Genomic DNA, 19,356 nt, shown 5'->3' with positions numbered 1-19,356 from the left:
GTGGTTCCTTCGATCATCATTACTGTATCCGCAACCTTGCCTGATAGGTTCATCAACTGTTGCCCCCCAATGTTCAATGCTCCGTCTTCTGTCACCAGCCTCTTCCTCGCCCCCTTCTCACCTCCCCTGTCGACCAAAGCCACTCGCTCATCCACATCCATCTGGTTCGGGGCATGAGAGCCTCCCTCTCCTCTCTCGTACCTTCCTCCTCCCTCCGTCGGTCCTCTTCCTCCCCATACTCCTCTATCCTCTCCAACTGCCGTTCGGCCTCTCCCTCTTCCCCCTCCCGCTCCTCTACCACCACCCCCAAAGAGCTGAGCAGTAGGCATCTCTGGCTCCCATATCAACCAGTCGCCCCATCCAAAGGTATTCGGATTATGAACTCCATCGCCGCACTCATCAACAAGGTGTCCCATCAGACCTCAAGCGTAGCAAAAATCGGGAAGCTTCTCATAGTAAACACTATATTTCTTCCGTTCCTTCAGCATGATATGAACAAACCGAACCAGGGGGATGTTGACATCCACATAAACCCTTGCCCGCAAAGTGCTAGCCGGGTTAATCCTCCCCTCATTCATGATCACATGGAAGGGGGAATCTCCTACTTTTGCTGCCACTCTTTCTGCCAGCTCCCTCTTCCTAGTGAGTCCATCTGGCAGCCCCTTCACCCTAGCCCACACCGGAATCTTGTCAAGTTTGTACTCCTTCACATCTAAGAACCCATCATATTCTTCAATCACTACCGATGCCTTCCGGAGCAGCCAAGGTCCTCCTTCCATGATCTTCCTCTAGTCCCCCAAACAGTGGCATTGTACCAAGAACAGGTTTGGTCCCTTGATGTTGAAGGTGACCCCTTGCGCCGCCGCCCACGCATTGCGCATCTGCTGCAATAGAGCCGCATGGCTGAACGGCTTCGTCGTGTGGACACGGAACAGCGCCAGCCAACGAACGTCCTTAATCAGGTCATCTACCTCCGCCGAGAAATCTAAATCTTCTTCCTCCTTCCCATGAAGTTTCATCCCCGCCATCTGGTCCTCCAGACCGAGGTCGGAGTCATGGAGACTTCCAACGTCCTCGATCTCCTCTTCGTGTACCTCCATCCCCGCTCTGCTCCCTCTCCCTCTGCCCGCCTGCCTGATTCCCTCAACATCCCTATCTTCATCACCCCCATCGTGCCACCCGATCCAAGCTGCGGCAACATCGCCTCCGCCGATGCTAGCCCCGCCTTGCCACCTTCCTCCTTCCTCCCTGTCTCCTGATGCGTAGGTTCCGCCATGCAAACTGATCTGCGCGGCAGAGATAGGTGGATCTCTCCGGCGGCCGAAGGATTCCGGCCCCCAGCGAGGGTTTTACGTGGACTCTAGCGTGATCGCCAGAGGAGAGGTGGAACCCTAACCCTAGGGGAAAAAAGGGGCCTGGGGACAAATGTCGTTTTTAACGGGAGCTCTATGCGACGCTAACTGCGGCAAGGAGTCGCAGGTTCGCACAGGGCGCAGCCGATCTTGGGCCGGCCCATTTGCGATGGCTCGCGAAGATAAAAATCGCATAAACAATTTTCCTAAATTCTTTAGAGTGCACGCGCACTATCTGAAGTGAACGAGCGGCCGAACCAGAGCCGCTCGATCTCGTCCCGATCGACGGCCGCGGTGTCCAGGTGTCCCCTGGTCGGATGGTGGAGCCACGCCGCTTCAACCCGCGCGTGGACCGGTCGCCTGGTCCGGTTGCTCCGCGCCGCGCGAGATAAACTCCCCGTGGGACCCACATGTCATAGAGGATTAGGCAGTTCCCCAGCATATTAGCCGTCATGCGTAGTAGGCGGCGGTTTCAAATTTCGTGCCATTACCCCGTCCATCCCCCGCCTATCGCGGCCCATTCCTCCTCTTTCCCCCTTGCTTTCGCCGTTAGTTGGTGCTCGGAGGCGGTTCCAAATCCGCCGGGTTGTGGTTGACGGCGCGGCGCGCTGCGAGGGTCGTCGTCCGCGGCGGCACAAGTACTGCTCCTACGTGCGTTCCCCGTTCTTCGTCCCTGCTTGTTTCTCCACTCGTCCGCCCTCCTTTTTTTCGGTGAGATCACACATTTTCCGGTGAGGTCGCGGTTGTTGTCAGGGAGGTCGAGGTAGAGGTCAAACTCGAGGTCGCGGTCGGGGTTAGGGAGGTGGAAATCATTTTCGGGCGAGGTTGAGGTCACCCCCGCGGACTACTTCGTTTGGGAAACCGTCGGATTGGCAGGGGTGGGCTAGGGTCGTGCTCATCCCGTCGTTTTTGCGTTGCAATAGGGGAAACCTTTCTCCAGACACTTGAAACACCGATCCCTCATCTCCGGCGCGACCTCTCTACGGCCCTACGAGGCACGACGCAGGGCCACCTCCGGCTGCCCGGCCTCCCTGCGACGCTTCTAGAGGGTCCGCTTCGAGACCGGGGCCTCCTGCCATGGCACGACGCGCCGGGAAGACGTCGCCAAGAGAGCCTCCGCCGTCGCCCCCGCAGGGGCCTCCGCCGTGGCCGAGCTCTCGTACGCCGACGAGCGGCCGTGGCCGGAGACCACGGGCGCTCCCCATGTCACGAGGAGGAGATCTGGTGACCTCGATGGAGCGACACCTACGAGCGCCGAGGACGGGTGGCCGCTAATGCCGGAGCGGCAGGCGGCGGGAAGGTGGACGCCGACACTGGAGTAGCGCACGACGGGGAGGGGGTGGGAGGAGGGGGTGCTCGCTCGGCTGTGGCGAGTCGTACGGAGCAACTTCTCCATTTCATGATGAATATAATAACGTTGATTTGATATTATGGATATTGATATATTTATGTACAAGTTTGGTGAAACTTTATAGGAATCAATTCCTACAAACCAAAGAGCTCCAAAGGAAATTTTGCTACAAAATTCCTATCCTTTAAAATTGTCACAAAATTCCGAGAAGGGAGTAGAATTTAATGTCACAACTTAATGATCATTGTAAATGTAATTTTTGCCGTTGTCAAAATAGAATGTTCACCAGGAGCTGATCTTGACATAACCAGACAAATGATTGTTTAAGAAAGAAACAAAGAAAGCACGGCCCATGTATTTTTGTACAACACTGATAGAATGTTTCATCAACTGAAGAAGGTACACGAAATACACTTGTATTTTTAAAGCCTGCATGGCCAGGCACCATCATTTAATTTTATGGCAACGGCTGCAGAGCTTCTTCACACTTAACTGAACCGTGGAGGGAACTTTCTCCACGACATATTTACCAATTGCCCACAGCCCTTTGTGGGCGTGCTTGATGATACTCCTGCTTTTTGGGTTGCATTCACCCTTTTTTCCGACACAAGACCTATCAGCGTCCCCATAACTACTATTATCGTATATGGCGTCCAACGTAAGGCGCTCGAGTGAAGTTGCATTCTCAAGAATATGGCAAGTTAGTTCGACCATGCTCTTTGCAGAGCAGAAGCCCATTATCCTGACGTTCTTGAGGTTGCAATGGCGATGTCCCAGCATCTGTCTCATGTTCGAGTCTTCATCAGAAATCAATTCATGCTTTACTCGAGTCTGTGATACCTGCATCCATAGGAACAAAACACATGCTAGAGTTAAATGGTTCCACACCATGCAGATACTTGATATCATGGTTGCAAGCTAGAGGACAAGTGACCTACACCCAACACAAACTTCTCCACGACAGGACACGCATCCAGGAAATAAGCTAGAGAAAAATAATCATAGGCTGGGGAAAAGCCCCCCATCTGTAGATCATTAAGATCAATCCGCAGCTTCTTCAGGTAGAGGAATTTGACAGCTAAGATTGGTGTGCTGAGCATCTGCACACACATCTAGGTTAAATGCTTTCTTCCCTAAAAATAGGTTAAACTTAACCAATGGCACGACTACTGCTATCACAAAATAATGCCTGCATCTGACAATCAAATCTACTGCCGGTCATCCTTCCAAAAACAATAAATAATAAATGGAAAAACCCAAAGTTTGAGAATATACCTCTCCAGCCGAAGATAGGCCGAGGGTTTCAAGATTTGGCATGATGAATGGAAGCTTGGAACAAGCATAATGAACAAGGTCACATTCGTAGTAATCCAACATTTGCAGTTCCTTCACCTGCAACAAATCTCCAACCAGACGTTCCTCTAGGGCGCCATCGATGCGGACAAGGCAAACATTTGGTGCTTTATTCTCTATCACTTGCAGAGCTGTGCAATTAAACACTGACAGGCTGTTGAGCCGATGTAGCAGGCAAGATATCTTGAGGTGAATGATCTTACCACAACCATTGAGAGTCAGCTCCTCCATAGCAAGAGAATTGGACAGAAGGTGCCCTAACTCATCTCCCGTGATGTGCACCTGAGACAGATGGAGCCTTGTCAAGCAACCAAGTCCTGCCGTGGGATGGAAGGCACAACGGCTGAGGTGAAGATGTCGAATTGAGTTTCCACTCCCACTGAATAAAACTGAGCATGGGAAGCCGTAATAAACTGCGTTGCATCCTAGAGGCATTGAAAGTTTGACTTCTTCAATCCCTGGAGTAACAGCACTGTCAAGCCACCTGTTGAGACAGCTGGTGTCGAAAGAAGAACCACAATAATCAAGCTTGAATGTCTTCAAGCCGCCTGAGTGATTTTCCATAATGCAGTCAACTCTGTTGGTGAAAATCCGTGCCAGTTCATCTTGTCCACATGCATTTCCATTCAGGCCCAGTGTTTCCTTGCTTAAGGTGAGGTTGGGATGGGATCTCCAGGAGCTTACAAATGTGTGAGACACACAGCCAGCTCGGGCAGCATCTGACAGCGGCAGCAGGGACAGTATATCATGCCAGATGTCCTGCAAACACAAGAATAGAAGAAACGTTAACACCAGAATTGTATAGGCAAGTGGATCCATTAACAAGGAGGGAAAGTAGGACCATATGTAGTAGCATTACGTGACAGGTGCTCTCTGCAAAGGTCTGCTGTGTTATTACAGAGTTATAACTAGCACCACACAATGCGATTGCGCTAGCTAAATTATTTACATTACATCAAGTGGTTTTCCTTGACAGTATCATTAGTGGCCTTCCTAACAAGTGTGACCTGTTTTATTCGCTAAGCAGAGGCATTACTAGTTCCTGAAAGGCATAACATGGAAACTGATGCTCTAGTGGGAATTATGAAACTACGACAAAATATGCAGAAGCACTACATCTATTTTTTTTCCACGTGAAACATGTGGTTGCAGTAATAACTTCAACAATGTAGTCAAATATCACACTTGTGCTCAGGTTTATGAAAACTGACAACTTGTGCCCGTTCTTGCAGTTCTGAAATTCTGAAAGTGCGTACTCATATGCTTCTAGGCTCGCTAAGAAGGTAGGGGAGGATTTCTTTGTAAAGTACCTCTAGATAGGCTTCTTAACATGCCTTTTTTTTTCTCTTCAGTGACCAAGATTTAATTGAAATTCTTTAACTTGTTGGCTTTGAGTTCGTATTCAGAAAAGGTCAAACTAGAGACCGTCAGCTAACCAGCAAGAATGAAACTGAAATGAGACTGGCAGTAAATGTTTGGCCAGGAGGCGAATCATGCAAAGAAGCATACATAAGATAGCAAGAAGGCTTCAGAGAATGTTGGAGGAAAGACCATTCAAGTGACATGGAAAAAAGAAAGAAAAGAGAAGTTCTCGTTCCAAAGGCAAGAGAATTACTCCCTTCGTTCCATATTAGTTGTCGCTGAAACAGATGTATATACTATATAGACATACTTCAGTGCTAGATACATCCGTTTGAGTGACAACTAATATGGAATGGAGGGATTACCTCATAGAGACGTGTGAATTTAAGAAGGAAGAATTGGACTTAGGATTGGCAAAAGCTTTGGCTTACATAATCTAGGAAACGAATTTGGCCTGTTCCTTCAATTAGGACTGTCTTGTCTTCAGACAAATAATCGAGTCCTCAGAAAGAATCTGCAAAGCGAGCTAGTTAGGCTAGAAAAGAGAAATGCATGCATGCCACTGCGAATTTGCGATCATGGCTGAACTGTTTCCTGCGACAAGGACCAGATACAAGGTTTTAGTGAGGTGACAAACCAATCTATTCAGGATGTGGAACCCATCTATTCAGAATGTTGAAGGGGTAGCGCAATTAAAGTAATGATATGAACCATATGACGACTCTGGAGAAACGCATGGAGCAAGTGTTCCCTCCTTGTGGTATATATATTTTATTTATTTAGATAATTCTAATGTCTTTTATGACTTTGGTAATTAATAAAACAAGCTGTAGCAGCATAATGAATGTGGCTACCTGTCTGTGTGTCCATCTTTTTACAACTATTCTTTTTAACATAAAGACAGTAGACATGATTGTAGCAAGACAAAAGGGTTATATATTACACGAGTGTCTAGTACATCAGCGCCCCCAACAAACTACACAACCAATGGAATGATAACAGTTAGCGAAGGCTTTGCCCTATGAGAAAACATCATCAAGTCTTGCTTGAATCTTGTAATCCAGGAGCGATGGGAGGGGACGATCCCTTCAGAGATTTGTCATTTCATTCTTTCCAAATACTCAAAGCTGCCACAACAAATATCTCCATGAACGAAGGGCGGGACCAACCCTGCCTCCAGGAGTGGATGAGGTGCAGTCTATCACCACCAGCAGCCCAGGACATATTGATAGATGCCCAGCAAGCAGTGCTAAATGGACAGTGAAAAAAGAGACGATCCACCTTTTATTCGTCCGCAAGGGTGCACAATGTGCAATTAACATCGTTCCCAACATTATAATGCCTTCTCGGAAGCATGTTTCTAGTATTAAGGCGGTCAGCAAGCAAAACCCAGACAAAAACCTTGAGCTTCATAGTGCATTTGAATTTCAATCCATCCACAGGCCGCTTCAGCCAGCAGGTATTTTGAAGAATAATCTGTAAAATTTTGCCGACGTGTAGATAGGCCCCCACAAACACGTCCAGCGATCAGCAGTTGCACCATCAAGTGTGACTGACGCTGTTAATGCTTGCAACTCTCGGACTTCCTGGTGAGCTTGAGCAGACAAAGGCAGATGGAATCCAACTTGCAGATCAGTCATGCACAAGAAGTCCCAGACCGAGGTATCTTCTTGCAAAGAGAAAGAGAGTGGGATTCTGCCAGGATCGTGGTTTGCCAGGAGTGTTTTCAAAAGAGCACAGCCAAGCCATCTCCAATATCAGCCCTTGAAATGTCCTGCTAGATGTCATTAAGCGGGAATGCATCTTGCCGCCAGAAGGACCCGCATGGGCAGAAGCGTGGGGGCATCACTACCATAGTACGTTAGACCAGATAAGGTTGATCCAGGGCACGCCATGCTTGTTATAGAAGTGATGGAGATGTTTGAGAAGTAGCCTTGTGTTCTGCATCTTGATATCAGAATTCCTAGGCCTCGACGACTTGGTGACACACGAGATCCCAGGCAGCAAGCAAATTGGATTTCCCCCCTTGTTCAGATTTCTTGCTCCAAAGACATCGGCGTCTGATTTTATCAAATTGCTCAACCAACTTGGAAGGTATCTTGGTGATGCATGTGGGGTATATTGCAATGGAGGTGAGGACTGAACTGAGCAAAGCTTGCTAGCATAGGAGAGCAAGGACAGCGTCTACCTCAGCCTGCGTTCAACTCGATCAACCAACTACATCAAATCAGCAACAGAGGGGCGCGTCGTCCCCATCGGAAGGCCCAGGTATGTGAACGGCATTGTACCAACAGTGCAGTGGAAAATCGTGGCCAGTTCCGGTCCGTGGTAGTCTGATCCAAAATATTTATGGGTGCCAAAATTGATCTCTGAAAGTTGATCTTGAGACCGACAGACGCATAATCCACGAGCAACACCTTCATGAGCGTAGCCTCTATGACACATGCTGGCATGGCTAAGATCGTAATCCACTGCGGCTAGCACAAATATGAGTAATGACAAGGGGTCACCCTGTCATACACTTCTATGGCAGGCAAATTGACCCCCAGGGAGACCATTGGGTAATACCGAGGCGAGAGATTGGAAGATCCATTTGATCCACCCCCAACCATTTGTCGTCAAAGCCCATGTGTCGCATGATCTCAATCATCGACGAGTGTTTTTATTTTTTTTACAACTATCGGTTGTGCAGCAAATGTGCCCAGCATTTGTGAGTTGTAACGTTTTTAATATACTTGAGCCCGGCATTCCGAGGAAGCTGGTTGTTTACTCTTCGCACTTTTAACAACAAATTAGTGAATAAAGTCCTTAATTAACATATGTTGTCAGAGCTTACATTTAGCCTAACTACGGCATTGAATATCATTGTTCGGCCAGGAATCATCAGCGTTGTATTGGCATGCCTTTGGAAGGTCCGGCACTGAATACGTCCTTCGTTTGCAAGCTTGGGGATTGACGTCTTGTTGACCGGGCAAGCCCTTTCGTTTAGCCGAAGAAATCGACATACCTAGGATAAGACACATCATCCATGGTCATGAATAGTGCAGACATGAACATAAGAAAACAACAAACTAGTAGTGCTTCAGTATGTACATTGGTCGTCTCGTTTCAAACAGTAATGTTGTGTCACTAATTTGGTCAGTGCAAATTGAGGTTAGAAAAAGAGATCTATCTATCTTAGCATACTCGAAGAGATAAATCAATAGCTATCCATCAGAGCAAGGTAAATATCTTGACATCCATCAAAGTAAGACTACGCACTTGAACAGACCTATAGCAGGATTAGATCCCAAACAGCAGAAAGGATAAAAATCGAGTCTTTCTGCATAAGACAGTGGAAAAATACTACGCAGTGTATCTGCACAAAACAGAATATAGGCGATGCGACGAGAGGGAGGGGCAAGATCCGACTTACTACGGGATTGGATTTTCCGGTGGCGCCGACGCTGCCGCATGGACATCAACCGGTTAAGCTCCAGCAGCCCCATGATACCCTCCTGAAGCCGATACGAGAGATCGGGGCAGGTTTCACCCCTCTATTTAGTTGAACCCAGCAGAGGTGACCGCCGTCCCAGGTTGCAATTTCGATTTAAATGAATCGGACAAAGGCAATTCGCGGGACAGGAAACCGGATCGGCGCCGCCGCGCGGGGATAACTATGGCAGGACTCCGCGGCGTGAACCAAACCCTAACCTGCTTACTTCGCGCGTAAGCCTTGCTGGGCCTCCTGGAAGCCTGCGTTTACCAGCCCATATGAGAGACCCAGTAGCAATATGGCTCGACCAGTATTTTCCCAAAATTTCCACTAAAGAAAAGTATTTTCCCAAAATGTGTCTAAAAAAAGTATTTTTCCCAAAATCACTAGTTCAACGAGGTTGCCTAAAAAAATTCAAAAAAAAAACGAGGTTGCCTAAAAAAGACTAGTTGAATGAGTATCTATCTATTATCTTTCCCTAATAATAAAGCGGCTAACACTTCTGCCAGCACTTCTGCAGAAAAAAATCTAAGGATGATAAAGAGGGGACTTGGTTTGATTTTCAGTATGAAAAAGTCCCGCACTTCTGCTTTGAATGTGGTAGATTGGTTCATGTGGGAGGAGTGTGTAATCCGCCCGTAAACTCATCTGATCAGTGTGGGGAATGGTTAAGAGCTTCTTTGGGTAGCAGCAATCAGGGTAAGGTGGGATCTTCTAGTGCTGCTACGTATGGTAATAACAGCTTTGTAAGTACCCAGAGTGGAGATGTTTCAAGGGCTAGACTGGAGCAACCGAGGGTGAGAGATATCCCATCGAAAAGAAATACTAGCTCGGATTTTGTTTTATCTAACGAGTACCGCACTGGCAGTTGCTCAAGGAGGGATAAGGGATTGTCTGACGATTCTTATAATGTGGACATCAGGTTTAGGGGTTCTTGTGAGGAGGATTTGCGACATGGTCTGGAACAGCAGAGAAAACGGGTTTTGAGGGACAGGCTAGTTGAACAAAGCCAACAGTATCAGGAGGAAGCTAGCAGGAAGGAACTGTGGAACAGAAAAGGAATGTCTACTTTCAGAGCTAAAGATTATGATATACATGCAGGGGCAAAAACATGCACGCAGACTTTTCTGAGTGAACCACTGGGGGAACCTATTTTGCATGGACCCGGTATGCATGGCGAGCGCTTCCGACGTAACGGGCACTATGTTAGGAAACATAGGAGTGATATTAATTATCAACATGTCATTATGTCTCGGGCTAGTGATGAGCAAGAAAGTAGAAAGAGAAGAACTAAACACGTGTGGATTGCCAAAGGAGATTTGGATAGATAAGGAGTACAGGATGCTTCCATTCACGATACGAGCCGCAAGACGTCTACAGTGTTTGATCACATTTCTGAGCATTATGACAAAGCGGCGGACCTTGCGCAGCAGGGCCGCCGGGAGCAATGAATTTCCTAACTTGGGACTATCGAGGTTTGGGATTGGCCTCGACAGTTGGTGAATTAAGGGACCTGATTAGGTCTTGCAATCTAGCGGTGGCGTTCTTGTGTGAAACAAAAAAGAAGGCGAGGGCTATGGACAGCATAAGGTGTAGTCCGGGTTTCCAGAATGGTGTTGCCATTGACTGTGTGGGTTTAGCGTTGTGGTGGAGAGATCATATTCAAGTTACCGTTCGACCGTGGTGTCAGTATTTCATAGATGCAACGATTGTCCATGATGGCAAAACTGTTAGATTCACTGGATTCTAAGGTGAGCCAAGGACGGATCTTCGTAAGAAATCTTGGGAGGCGATTCGTTATCTGCGGGCACAGGATGATCTCCCTTGGTTGTGTGCTGGTGATTATAATGAGGCACTCTTTCATACCGATCAACTTGGTGGCAATCCTCGAAGTTTTGCTCAAATGGAAGATTTTCGTGACTGTTTGGCCGACTGCGGTCTTGCTGACATGGGTTTCTCGGGTTTTCCGTTCACATGGGATAATAAGAGAGATGGGAGTGATAATACAAAACTGAGATTGGATACGGAAACATGTTATGATAGTTTTATTGAACTCTTCCCGGAGTCGTTAGTGGAGCATCATCACTGAGGAGTCAGACCACCAGGCGCTGCTGATTAGAGCCATGGAGACGGCTCCATGTGCCAAACAGGGAGGGGTTCGCCCTTTTCGATATGAAGAAGCCTGGACGCGGCATGATCAGTATGATACTATGGTTGCGGAGGCGTGGGAGGCGACTGTCGGTGTCAAAACCGGCAGATCTCGGGTAGGGGGGCCCAAGCTATGTGTTTGAGGATCAATAGTAACAATGGAGAAGGGACACAATGTTTACCCAGGGTTGGGCCCTCTTGATGGAGGTAAAACCCTACTCCTGCTTGATCATATTCGAGAGTATAGGGGTTACAATAGTTTATCTACCTGGAGATTGATTCGGCTAGCCCTAGATAGCTAGCCTAGCAATGTTATGACCCTGCCTCCGATCTAACCCTCCGGTTTATATAGACACCGGAGGGGCTTAGGGTTGTACAAAGTCGGTTTTAAAGAAAGGAACAATATATCCAGACACCTATACTTGCCATCCATGCATGTGAGAATCCCCACTAGACACGAGAGATAATCTTCTATCTTGTATCTTGACGGCCCATCAGTCCGGCCCACAGCGATAACCGGACGCCCGAGAACCACCTAGTCCAGGACTACCACAGTAGCCCCTGAACCAGTCTTCAATGATGATATATTCGGCGCTCAGATTGTCTTCGGCATTGCAAGGCGGGTTCCTTAAAGAATATACATCAGCTTCCCTCTGTAAAAGAATTGTATTCGGCTTTTCGCAATAAACACAACCCTTAGCCGCGAAGGCGGGATATATGAAAAATGAGAACAGTGTCTTTTACTGACAACTTTTTCAACGAAGCGTCATACTTGACCTTTCGGCATTTCGAACCATTTTCACACCCCGCTTTCCGTGTTTCGAGGCCACACCTCATTGGCATGTCCTGTCAAAACAAAGGTCGTGCCCACTTAATACGGGATTGCATATCAATGATATTTGGGTAATCCAACCGACTGCGGCGCATACCCACATCAAGAACAGGCGAGGTTTTAAGGCTAGGGGGCGGCCGCTCGGTATTCACAGCCTATATAAACGGGTAAAGATCCATCTTTTCTATCCCACGCCTTCTTCCTTCCACTGCCTCCCTATCTTCAAGCTCTAGCGCCCGAGCCTCGACACCTCCCACCACCATCAACCTCTCCAGTCATGTCCGGATCCGGCTTTCAAGGCAAGTGGGTGGCCTCCTCCATAAGGGAGAAGGACATCAAGGAGCTCCAGGATGCGGGGTACCTGAGTACGGACATCACGTACAGGATCCCTACCAAGAAGCAAGTCATCCCCACCCCGGAGCCTGGTGAAAGGGTGGTATTTATCCCCCACTTCCTCCACGGACTAGGGTTTCCACCTCACCCTTTTGTCTGCGGCCTCATGTTCTATTACAGGCTAGATTTCCATGATCTAGCCCCAAACTCCTTCCTCCACATCTCGGCGTTTATCATCGTGTGCGAGGCGCTCCTCCGCATCCCTCCCCCCACTTCGGCTTCTCGCTCAAAGTCTTCAACATGAAGCCAAAGGTGGTGGACGGGCAGCACGCAGACTACGGAGGTGCGATGGTGAGCAAACTCTCCAACGTCACCTGGCCCAAGGGGGCCTTCGTGGAAACTGTGAAGATATGGCAGCAGGAGTGGTTCTACATTACTAAACCTCACGGCACCAATTGGGCTGCCACTCCTGACTTTAGATCCAGACCCCTAATGTGGCTCGCGTTGTGGATCAACAAGGGTCTAGACGGTCGGCCGACGAGGTGATGATGCTGCAAAAGCGCATCAAAAATATGATAGCAAAGAACACCAGCCTCACTGACGTGGTTCAGGTGATGCTGCTCCGCCGGACCCTTCCTTGTCAGCACCGGCCTCTCCATACGTGGGAGTTTAATCCGGAAGGGCCGCGGACCCTGCAGCGATTCTTTGGCACGATGGACGAAGATATCTGGAGGCTGCTCTTCAAGGCCCAAAAGTCGTGGCCGGAGACCACTAACAACATCGGCCTCGACTGTAGTCACCCAGCCTCCCCGGTAAGTTTCGGTTTCCGAACATAACTTAGTTCAAAAATCACAGGGGTGTATTGAGGCTTTCATACTTTAAATGGGGCTGGACGAAGAAGGCGCAGCAGATCAATGTGTCCGGATCCGCTGCCCGAAAACCCAGCGGATCCTCTACTGACGAGGATGCTGGTTCCGGCGCCGTACCAGGCACCGGAGAAGAAAACCAAGAAGAAGGGCAAGGAGGCCAAAAATGGCCCCCGCCGTAAAGGTCCTCCGGACACTATGTCCGGGGATTCCGAAGCTCTCTCCTCCCACGAGGGAGGTGAAGACGAAAAGGAGGAGGAGGAAGAGAGCGATTCTCCCCCTAAGGGGAGGAGGAAGAAGAGGGCGGCTTCCGTAGACCCAGAAGCGGAGGCATCCAAAAGGGGAAGAGTATCCCTCACGGATGACTCGGATTCGGATGCTGAAGTCATCCCCGAGTATCGCCCCAGTAGAAGCCCCCAGCCGAATCGTAAGTATCTCCAGATGCCTTACATACATCGGCATTTACAATTGTAGTTTTTAACATATTGTATTATGTTTTAGTCCAGCCCGTGACCTCCCCCAACTATCTTCATCTCCGGGGAATTCGCTGGAGCCGGGGATGGTGGAGAGCGAAATTCCTCCACGGGCCTCCCCGCCAACCGCCACGGATGAAACTGAGGTTTTGTCTTGAAGAGCCTCTCCGGGCCATGGAGACAGGCGGGAGCCCGTCAAGACGGTGCCAGAGGGTAACACCTTAGCTGTCGAAGACATGGGGGGACCCACCCCCATGGATACTGATGACGGGGGCCATGACCAATCCGGCCCCCGGCCGAACACCATTCCGGAGACCCATACGGCTCCGAAATCGGGCCAGCGACCCCCTTTGAAGGAGGGGGGAGCGTCAACTCCACCAGCGGCCTCCATCAATCCGTAGGCGCTGGATACTTTGGCGGAAGCACTTCGTTGTGCTTCCGTCGTGGAGGGGCATGATAACCCACAAGTATAGGGGATCGCAACAGTTTTTTAGGGTACAGTATTCAACCCAAATCTATTGATTCGACACAAGGGGAGCCAAAGAATATTCTCAAGTATTAGCAGTTGAGTTGTCAATTCAACCACACCTGAAAGACTTAATATCTGCAGCAAAGTATTTAGTAGCAAAGTAGTATGGAAGTAACGGTAACAGTGGCAAAAGTAACAGTAGCAGTTTTGTAGTAATTGTAACAGCGGCAACGGTAAAGTAACTAAGCAAAGAGCAATATGTGAAAAGCTCGTATGCATTGGATCAGTGTCGGCGTCCTGGATTTGGGGGTATCCAACCCTGCCTGCCTGCGGCCCACCACGGGACTCCACCGACGACCTGGTACGGCCCAGCTTCAACACCAACACCACAAGACCCTCGCGAGGGGCCAAGCCTCGCGAGGCGGACGACGCCAAGACCCCCGAAGGAAGTGGCCTCCTTAGGAGGGCTCTTGAGGGGTGGAGAGTTCTATGCAAGATATCTCATGAGGCTCGGTCTGACGTGAGCCATGACGACCAAGGTGGACGCTAGGCAGGCGCAGAGTGCAGGTTTCCTCTTCGGTGCAAGGGAGGTAGGCCACAGGTGCGGAGCCCCGAGGAATCAGCCAAAGGTTTCCATTTTGGTGCAACAAGACCAAGACCGCTAGGATGGCAGGACGGAGGTCATCACCGAGCCCACTGCCGCGTCACGACCAGAGGCTTTTCGCAGGCGAAGACTACTTTTGTCAGGATAGACTGTACTACTTGTCCCCTTTCAAATCCCGCTGTTGTGGAATCCCTTCCCACTCATATTTGGGGAGAGGACCAAGGCCACTATATATAGGACTTACCCACCACCATAGGAGGGGGACCAAAATCAGAACAAGTAGAGCACCACACTAGCTCAAGAACACCTCACCTCCTGAGGCTTGTTCATCCTTTGTACTAGTTCATCCATGGCCCCTCGAGGCAATCCACCACATCACACTGGATTAGGGTATTACACCACAACGGCGGCCCGAACCAGTATAAATCTCTGTGTCTTTGTGTCTTCTTGAGCTCAACGCACTAGGCTAGGGAGGATCGCGAGTAGGCAGGCTGGGCAGGTTGAGATCTCCGCACGCACCCCAGAGTTCGAACCTCTCAAGGGTTGCCGGATCCCTGAATCCGACATTTGGCGTGCCAGGTAGGGGTGCGTCGGAATCTCCTTCCTCGACCTCCAGATCGTGCCACTGACCCCCATGGCGGGCGCTCCTCCGTCGGCCCCGTCGACGCGCGTTCCCAGAGAAGCGTCGGGCTGCGCTGCTTCACCCTCTCCCTGCGGCAGGTGCAGTGGCCTCCCAAGTTCCTACCGGAGATGCCGCCGCGCTACGACGGTACATCAGATCCAGCCGCCTTTCTTCAGGCATACGAGGAGGCAGTTTGGGCGGCTGGCGGAGACGACAAGGTTAAGGCCAATTGGTTCCCCATGGCCCTCCTAGGTGCACCGCGCGCCTGGTTTCTCAACCTACCGGCATCTTTCGTGGCCTCTTGGGAGGAGCTGCATGACCTCTTCCTCGCCCACTATGCGGCGCCGGCGCCCCCGGTCGTCGCAGCTCTCCTAGGTGGCTCGCAAGCGCCACCCTCCGACCGCCACATCAAGAAGTTCTACCGGCGGGCAGGCAACACTCAGGCAGGCTCGGGGGCTCCCCCGGGCTGGGCGGCGCCCCAAGCTGACCTCGCCTTTGGCCTCGAAGATCACCCCGCCGCCACGACAGGAGCAGGCGCGCTCCCGATGCTCTGCACCCCACAATCTGCCACGTGGCGATCACTAGGACCCTCATCGACGGCGGAGCTGGCCTCAACGTGCTCTCCCCAGAGGCGTTCGGCCTGCTCCACGTGCCGCCCAGCCGGCTCCGCCCCTTCAAGCCTTTCTCCGGGGTCGGCGACGGCTCCACCAGGCCCCTGGGGCAGATCCGTCTCCCTGTCACCTTCGGGACCCGCGACAACTACCGCACCGAGCTCATCGACTTCGACATTGCCAAGATTGACCTGCCGTACAATGCTATTCTGAGATACCCAACCTTGGCCCAGTTTATGGCTGCGACCCACCCTGCGTACAACCTCATGAAGATGCCTGGCAGCAGGTGTCCTCACGGTGGCGGGGGACACCAAAGGCGCGCTGCAGGCTGATACGTCTCCAATGTATCTACTTTTCCAAACACTTTTGCCCTTGTTTTGGACTCTAACTTGCATGATTTGAATGAAACTAACCCGGAATGACGCTGTTTTCAGCAGAACTGCCATGATGTTGTTTATTGTGCAGAAAAAAAAGTTCTCGGAATGACCTGAAAATCCACGGACATAAGTTTTGGAAAATATAAAACATACTGGCGAAAGAATCAAGACCAGGGGGCCCACACCCTGTCCACGAGGGTGGGGGCGCGCCCTCCCCCTTGGGCACGCCCCCCTATCTTGTGGGCCCCTGACGCTCCACCGACCTCAACTCCAACTCCATATATTTCGTTTCGCGGAGAAAAAAATCAGAGAGAAAGTTTCATCGTGTTTTACGATACGGAGCCACCGCCAAGCCCTAATCTCTCTCGGGAGGGCTGATCTAGAGTCCGCTCGGGGCTCCGGAGAGGGGGATTCATCGCCGTCGTCATCATCAACCATCCTCCATCACCAATTTCATGATGCTCACCGCCGTGCGTGAGTAATTCCATCGTAGGCTTGCTGGACAGTGATGGGTTGGATGAGATTTACCATGTAATCAAGTTAGTTTTGTTAGGGTTTGATCCCTGGTATCCACTATGTTCTGAGATTGATGTTGCTATGACTTTGCTATGCTTAATGCTTGTCACTAGGGCCCGAGTGCCATGATTTCAGATCTGAACCTATTGTGTTTTCATGAATATATGTGTGTTCTTGATCCTATCTTGCAAGTCTATAGTCACCTACTATGTGTTATGATCCGACAACCCCGAAGTGACAATAATCGGGATACTTCTCGGCGATGACCGTAGTTTGAGGAGTTCATGTATTCACTATGTGCTAATGCTTTGTTCCGGTTCTCTACTAAAAGGAGGCCTTAATATCCCTTAGTTTCCACTAGGACCCCGCTGCCACGGGAGGGTAGGACAAAAGATGTCATGCGAGTTCTTTTCCATAAGCATGTATGACTATATTCGGAATACATGCCTACATTACATTGATGAACTGGAGCTAGTTCTGTGTCACCCTATGTTATAGCTATTACATGAGGAATCGCATCCGACATAATTATCCATCACTGATCCAATGCCTACGAGCTTTTCACATCTTGTGTTTCGCTTATTTACTTTTCCATTGCTACTGTTACATCTACTACAAAACTATTATATTTACTTTTGCCACTGTTACCATTACTATCATACTACTTTGCTACCAAATACTTTGCTGTAGATACTAAGTTATCCAGGTGTGGTTGAATTGACAACTCAACTGCTAATACTTAAGAATATTCTTTGGCTCCCCTTGTGTCGAATCAATAAATTTGGGTTGAATACTCTACCCTCGAAAGCTGTTGCGATCCCCTACACTTGTGGGTTATCAAGACTAATTTCTGGCGCCGTTGCCAGGGAGCATAGCTCTATTCTTTGAGTCACTTGGGATTTATATCTGTTGATCACTATGAGGAATTTGAAAGACGAAAGAACCAAGATTTTGCCCTCAACTACGAGGGGAGGTAAGGAACTTCCATCTAGCTCTACACTAGATTCTCCTTCTGTTATTAGTAAGCTTGCAACACCTAAACCTGCTACTACTATGAATTCTAATATGTCGCATGTTATTGATGATGCCACTTCTGCTATGCATGATACTTATGATGAAACTACTTCTGTGCGTGATACTACTTTGCCATTAGGTGAATTTCTTGATGAACAACTTGCTAGGGTTAGAGAGAATGAAATTATTGAAGATGCTATTATTGATGATAGTGATGATGAAAGTTCTCCCCCTGATTATGAATTACCTGTTGTTCTTGAGGGTTCTCTTATGGATGAAGAAGCTGCTAGAGCTATCTTTGCTTGCAAAGATAGATATGTTCTTAAAAAGTTATTAGCTAAATGGAAGCAGCAATCTCTTAATTCTAGAATGAAACCTGACCCTGCTTTTGCTACTTCACCTATCTGTGTTACTAATAAGGATTATGAATTCTTTGTTGATCCTGAAATAATTACTTTGGTTGAATCTGATCCTTTTTACGGCCTTGAATCTGAAACTGTTGTGGCACATCTTACCAAGTTGAATGATATAGCCACCCTGTTTACTAATGATGAGAAGTCTTGCTATTATTATATCCTTAAGATATTTCCGTTCTCATTAAAGGGTGATGCTAAGACTTGGTTTAATTCTCTTGATCCTGGTTGTGTGCGTAGTCCTCAGGATATGATTTATTACTTCTCTGCTAAATATTTCCCTGCTGATAAGAAACAAGCTGCCTTGCGGGAAATATATAAGTTTGTGCAAATCAAAGAAGAGAGTCTCCCACAAGCTCGGGGGAGGCTTCTCCGATTACTTAATGCTTTGCCTGATCATCCTCTTAAGAAAAATGAAATACTTTATATCTTTTATAATGGACTAACCGATGCTTCCTAGGACTACTTGGATAGTTGTGTTGGTTGTGTTTTCAGGGAAAGAACAGTCGACCAAGCTGAATTACTATTGAATAATATGTTGACTAATGAAAATAATTGGACTCTTCCTGAGCCAATTCCTAAGGCAATTCCTGAACCAATTGAGCCAACTCCTGAGCCTATTCCTAAACCCACTCCTAAGAAGAGAGGTGTTCTATTTCTCAGTCCTGAAGATATGCAAGAGGAAAGAAATCAATGAAAGAAAAAGGTATTAAAGCTGAAGATGTTAAGAATTTACCACCTATTGAAGAAATACATGGTCTTAATATGCCGCCTGTTGAAGAAACACATTTTCTTGATAACCCGACACAGGTAGTAAAGGTAAATTCTCTCTATAGATATGATAAAGTTTAAACTCCCTCTACTAAATTTCATAGCCCATGCTTAGATGAATTTGATGACTTTATGGCTAGACAAGAAAGTTTTAATGCCTATGTTGGTAGAGAATTAAAGAATAATGCTTTCGAAATAGGACGCTTGAGTGACTATATGGCTGGAGTTAAAGGTGAACTTAAACTCATTAGCAAATATGCTTCTATGGTTACCACTCAAGCTGAGCAAGTACTTAAAGCTCAAAGTGATTTGCTTGATGAATTAAATAATAAATATGACTTTGCTATTAGAGTGGCTACTAGAACTGGTAGAATGACTCAGGAACCTTTGTATCCTGAAGGCCACCCTAAGAGA

The 19,356-nt window shown here is 48.6% G+C and overlaps 1 protein-coding gene across 2 annotated transcripts; it reads right to left on the bottom strand.

Moving 5' to 3' along the window:
* Positions 1–2,967: 2,967 nt before the first annotated feature.
* On the bottom strand, positions 2,968–9,085 carry LOC119336012. 2 transcript variants are annotated; one of them, XM_037608050.1, is made up of 5 exons: positions 8,834–9,085; positions 8,322–8,425; positions 3,979–4,815; positions 3,642–3,803; positions 2,968–3,543 (listed from the first exon to the last, which is right to left on the bottom strand). In XM_037608050.1, the coding sequence occupies exons 1-5, from the start codon at positions 8,904–8,906 to the stop codon at positions 3,151–3,153; spliced, it is 1,569 nt and encodes a 522-aa protein (XP_037463947.1). In that variant the 5' UTR covers positions 8,907–9,085; the 3' UTR covers positions 2,968–3,150. The 2 variants fall into 2 exon arrangements, with proteins under 2 accessions (XP_037463947.1, XP_037463948.1); XM_037608051.1 differs by lacking the exon at positions 3,642–3,803.
* Between the last annotated feature and the right edge of the window lie 10,271 nt (positions 9,086–19,356).

The sequence above is a fragment of the Triticum dicoccoides genome, chromosome 7B (assembly GCF_002162155.2).
Source record: "Triticum dicoccoides isolate Atlit2015 ecotype Zavitan chromosome 7B, WEW_v2.0, whole genome shotgun sequence".
In the NCBI taxonomy this organism is placed as follows: domain Eukaryota; kingdom Viridiplantae; phylum Streptophyta; class Magnoliopsida; order Poales; family Poaceae; genus Triticum; species Triticum dicoccoides.
This window is presented reverse-complemented; position numbering and strand designations above follow the sequence as displayed.